At 38.5% G+C, this 5,731-nt stretch overlaps 1 protein-coding gene across 1 annotated transcript in view; it reads left to right on the top strand.

Moving 5' to 3' along the window:
- DNAH11 (dynein, axonemal, heavy chain 11) overlaps positions 1-5,731 on the top strand; it is a 364,599-nt gene that overhangs the window by 19,066 nt on the left and 339,802 nt on the right. The window contains exon 10 of the mRNA XM_008573669.1: positions 5,612-5,674. Coding sequence (XP_008571891.1) covers positions 5,612-5,674 — 63 coding nt within the window. The remainder of the gene's footprint in view (positions 1-5,611; positions 5,675-5,731) is intronic.

Here is a 5,731-nt window from a genome sequence, read left to right as displayed (position 1 = left end):
TAATTAAAAAACTGAAACCCAGTGAAGACAAACAATTTTCCCAAGGTCACCCAGCTAGTAAGTGATAGAATTCTTACTGTGCTCCATATTTTAAAATAACAGTTTTTATTTATAATTACATCATACTACATAATATGCTAATGATAATTGTAAAAAACATTCTCATTGTGTAGCATCTGCAACAATGGAAATAGTCCTGCCTTTCTATCACCCTAAAATTCAGAATTTTTATGTAGGAAGGGTTTTGGACTCAGACGAACCTGTATTGAAATCTAATTGAACCATTTAAAGGAAGTTAAATCAGTTCTCTGAGCCTCAGTATTCACATCTGTCAGTGGGTATAATGCCTAGTCTGTGGCTATTGTGAGGATCAAAAGACATACCCAAATGAAATGCCCAGCGTAGTGCCTGGTATTTAATACAGGCTCAGTAGAAGTTCCTTTTTGTTCTCTCGCCCAAACTATTGACTTACAAGCTAGTTGCAGCTGTTGATGAGAGATGACAACAGGCCAATTCCTTTCTATATATTGTCATCATCTTCTCTGGTTTTATTCTGTTTCTGTTTCTCTGTTGTGCAAATTCAGTTTTGCTCTGTTAAGCAAGTGCCCTGGGTCATGCTGGCTTGGATCTCCGTGTTAAATACCATGATCCCTGTTGCAGGGCCAACAACTATAACCACCACTCTCCCAAGCCCTTTTTAGGGACCTTCTTCTCATTTTGAGAATAATCAACACTGTTTCACTGCAAAGCCCTGTTAATGTATAAACCCCAGTGGTGGCCATTCATGGGTATGAGTGGATTCAAGGTAGCTCATAAGAAGTCCTGGTTCCCTTTAAGCCTATAAACCTATTATCCCTAGCCGGTGCCCATAGCCAGCCAGAGTCTGCCAAGCTCCCAAGGAAATAATATAGCTGCTTTTGTTCCTTAGTTCTGGCTTCTGTCCAAAGGTTCCATTGACCTGATTTCCTTATTCTCCAAGTGGCAGATACTGGACTTTATAGTAGATCTGTCCCAACATGTTAGGAATCAAAAGTCAGTGTGAGCTAACTTTCATACCTGGGTTCCCTGAGAGCTAAACTTACTCCTGTATTAGTCCTTTTCTGTTGCTTATAACAGAATACATGAAATTGGGTAATTTGTAAAGAAATTTTTATTGCTTACAGTTTTAGAGGCTGGGAAATCCAAAGTACAGGGAACACATCTGATGAGGGCCTTTTTGATGGGTGGTGACTCTTCACAGCAATGCGAAAGGTCACACGGCAGGAATAGGAGGAGCACAGAGAGCTTCTTATGCACTCTCCTTTTAAAGCCATCAGGACCATGCCCGTGACCACCATTAAACCATCAAGGGATTAATCCATTTACTAGAGTGTGGTCCTCACCTCTTCAAGGCTACACCTTTCAATTACCGTAATAGGATTTCCCACCTTCTTAATACTGTCACTGTGGGGATTAGGTTTCTAATGTGTGAAAATTTGGGGGACACAATTCAACACATATCACCCTCTTCCTGTGGTTTGCTGTTTAATTTTATTTTGTATCTTTATTTAACAAACACTGTATAGTGCTTCTTATTTTGCCAGGAAATTTTCCAAGCCCTTTACAAATATTCAAAAATTAAATCTTCATGGCAATGCTATGACATAGGTACTGTTAGTAGCTCCATTTTATAATTAAAAAACTGAAACCCAGTGAAGACAAACAATTTTCCCAAGGTCACCCAGCTAGTAAGTGATAGAATTCTTACTGTGCTCCATATTTTAAAATAACAGTTTTTATTTATAATTACATCATACTACATAATATGCTAATGATAATTGTAAAAAACATTCTCATTGTGTAGCATCTGCAACAATGGAAATAGTCCTGCCTTTCTATCACCCTAAAATTCAGAATTTTTATTTTCTCTTCCTGCCAGACTTACACATATTTGTACATTTTATCACACAGTTTTTTATACTAGCTTCTTGAAAGATTATTTTGTTTTGCTGGGTATTTTGGTTTCTTCCAGACTCCTCTATTATAAACAACATGCAGAAAAAAACTTTATATGGAAATCCTTTTCCTTAACTGGGATAATTGGCTTAATATAAATTCCTAATGTTGATCAAACGCTGCAATCTTTTAATGGCTCTTGAGCAATATTTAATATTTATGAATTATTTCATAGAAGGGTATATCAATTGTATTGTTATTATCAATGTGTAAAAAGGTTTGCCATAACCTGCTAGCTTTGAGCATTACTATTTTTTTAAAATTGGGGGTTATTTATTGGATATACAATAGTATCATGTTGTGTCTTAATTTGTACCTTGCCTAATATGTGCAATTATACATTTTATGTGTTTTTTATAATTGTATTTCCTCATGTAACCTTCATGTACTTTGCTTCCATGAATTTATTGATCTCAAATTTGAACACTTTCTACACTTTTTATGTTATATATTAGAGGCCATAAGCATTCTATTAGCTGCATTTAGCACCTTCATGTACTTTGCTTCCATGAATTTATTGATCTCAAATTTGAATACTTTCTACACTTTTTATGTTATATATTAGAGGCCATAAGCATTCTATTAGCTGCATTTAGCCCATAAATCAATGCAGTGATTTCTTTTGTATAATTATAATTCTTTTGTAAAATTTATGAATTTTAAAAATTGTTGCTAATATTTAGGTAGGTTTCATTTAAATCCTAGCATTGCAGCCTCCTTTGCAAAGTCAGAGACCTTGCCATGCTGGCTGTACCATCCCCGTTGGCACAGTCAGCTGATAGAGCTTCAGGTGCCCCTTGAGATGGACCTGATTTGTCCAGGTGACCATGGCCTTCACAGTTGGCTGTTGCTCCTGATATGCTTTACGCATTTTTATTATCTGCCTGATGCTGTGACTGGCATCACAGTCACAGTCAGAAACCCTCTGTTACTCTAGAAGCAAATATGTTTCTCTTCCACTGTTTTCTAACAGTAACCATTAACATCATCATTTGGGCCACATGCATGAAAGGCATCATTTGGTCATGTCACATTATCGTGCACACAAGCTTTGCTAATGGGCTCATTTCTTAGTGCCCTGCCTCTTGTCTGGCACCCCGACTATGCTCCCTGGTCATTGTGTGTCATTACCACTCTAAGCTCACCCCCTTATCTATTCCATGCCTTGGTGTCTCTATTGTGGATATTGTCATCTGTAGGATCCTAGGTGAGGAAGAGTTTAAGTCTGAGCAGTGAAACTTGGAGAAGAGATGGCAGGATTGAGCACAAAAGTAGGAATCAAAAAAAGCACATGAAAAAGAGAAGCAGCAGCTGGGAGACAGGCGTTAAACTAACAATATCATTGACAACTTGGTTTATCGATAATTTATTGTCCATAGAAAGGTAAATTGGTTAGTAGTATTTTAGTACATAAGACCTCTGAAGTGGGACCATGTCATCCTAAATCCAGTGGCTTTTGGTGTGTTTGTGCTGATACCATTAAGCATGAGATCCAGAGAAAGCTGGTGTGGCGGGGTGTGCTCTAGAGAAATACTGCGGGAAGCACAAAAGAATTCAGAGCTTCTCAATGAAAAGGGATCTTGAGGACAAGGAAACAGATCCTCTGACACAAATTTGCTAATGTCATAAAAGAAGTTAGTGGCCCCTAGCTGGGTCACAGCCAGGTCCTCTGACTCCTGTGATGCTTTTTCCCTTACATACTCTGCTGCATGGTGCAAGGATATAGGCTGAGTTTTCTAATCCAGGATATCAAGTACTGTAACCTCGTCTTAGGAGGTCTCACAGCAGCGGGCTGTATGAGCAGAAAGTTGATTGTAGGATCCTAGGTGAGGAAGAGTTTAAGTCTGAGCAGTGAAACTTGGAGAAGAGATGGCAGGATTGAGCACAAAAGTAGGAATCAAAAAAAGCACATGAAAAAGAGAAGCAGCAGCTGGGAGACAGGCGTTAAACTAACAATATCATTGACAACTTGGTTTATCGATAATTTATTGTCCATAGAAAGGTAAATTGGTTAGTAGTATTTTAGTACATAAGACCTCTGAAGTGGGACCAGGTCATCCTAAATCCAGTGGCTTTTGGTGTGTTTGTGCTGATACCATTAAGCATGAGATCCAGAGAAAGCTGGTGTGGCGGGGTGTGCTCTAGAGAAATACTGCGGGAAGCACAAAAGAATTCAGAGCTTCTCAATGAAAAGGGATCTTGAGGACAAGGAAACAGATCCTCTGACACAAATTTGCTAATGTCATAAAAGAAGTTAGTGGCCCCTAGCTGGGTCACAGCCAGGTCCTCTGACTCCTGTGATGCTTTTTCCCTTACATACTCTGCTGCATGGTGCAAGGATATAGGCTGAGTTTTCTAATCCAGGATATCAAGTACTGTAACCTCGTCTTAGGAGGTCTCACAGCAGCGGGCTGTATGAGCAGAAAGTTGATCGGCTGTCATTGTCTTATCTACATGAGGACCAGCTGAGAAGCTCAGGAATGTAAGGATGGCCTGTCCAAGGGACGTTACTTTAAATGCAGGTAATTAGAAAAGAGAGGGCTGTTGCAACCCAAAGAACAAGTCACCATCTCTGTNCCCCGGGCTTGGCCCTAGTCAGTAGGGTTTTTAAACACTAAACAAATGGTTTTCTTCTTACTTTACAAATTTATGACACAGAGTATATATTGCATATAAAACTATTGCCATTAATGGGAGTTGGGGGGTCTTACGTCTGCATGTAGAAAAACGTCCTTCCTTCTGCTATGTTGAACTCAATGGCTTTCATTACATTCTCCATCGAGATCTTAAACAGCTTTCTAAGCAACCACAAAATTAAAGGCATGCAATTTAAATGAGGTTAAAATGTATCAGGAGGAAATAGTATACAAAAGAACCTTTGGAATTTATAGGTTCTTGAGGTCCTTGAAGAAGAGAATCCTGAATGTTCATAACAAATACGAAAAGAGAAGAATTGGGTGGGACATAGATGACGGTCTCATGGGAGTTTGGCCTGTGCTGTGTGGATCTGCTACTCTCGCCTTTTTCTTTTTTCCTTCTCTCCTTTTCTTCTATTCAGAACTAGTTCATGTGGCATATCTCAGCTAGATTGTGTGTCATGTTATGCTGCGTAAGCTCCCAGAAGAGAAGTTTGCTTACCTGAAAGAATTTCTAGTGGTATACCCACCTCATCTGCTTATACTCATCTTTGCAAGTGACCCTGTACTACCAAGTAAAATGACCATATTTTTAAAATCCATGTTCTGATAGATTTCCTCTGCTGTCTTGTGTATTTCTTTATATGAAAAAATTATCATCCAGAATATTTGCTGGCAGGAATGCTCGTGCAAGTGCAGATTATACAGTTGTCATATATGAAGCTTAGCAAAAATTTAGTCACTGCTAGAATGTGTAAATCCAGAAATAATAGGGTCTCCTACAAATTATTTTAATTTGCATAAGTATGTTATTGGAGCCCAAGTGTCTGAATTTCTGCAATTTGTGTTTTCTGTCTCACAGCATTGCTGGCCTAATTCTAGACATGGCCATTCAGAAAGGATTCATTGAAACAGATGGTTATAGTAAAAAAAACTTTTGAACATAGTTTTGATCATCATTTCCTTTCATTAAATCGTAGGCAATAACTTACCTTTCACCTGAGGACCTTTTGAAGGGAGAAGTTGAGGACTCACTGGAAAAGGTGCAGGTGGCCATTAACATCTTCAAGACTTTCAAAAATTCTTTTTTCAACTACAGA

The sequence above is a fragment of the Galeopterus variegatus genome, unplaced genomic scaffold (genome assembly GCF_000696425.1).
Source record: "Galeopterus variegatus unplaced genomic scaffold, G_variegatus-3.0.2 Scaffold949, whole genome shotgun sequence".
Classification (NCBI taxonomy): Eukaryota; Metazoa; Chordata; class Mammalia; order Dermoptera; family Cynocephalidae; genus Galeopterus; species Galeopterus variegatus.
This window is presented reverse-complemented; position numbering and strand designations above follow the sequence as displayed.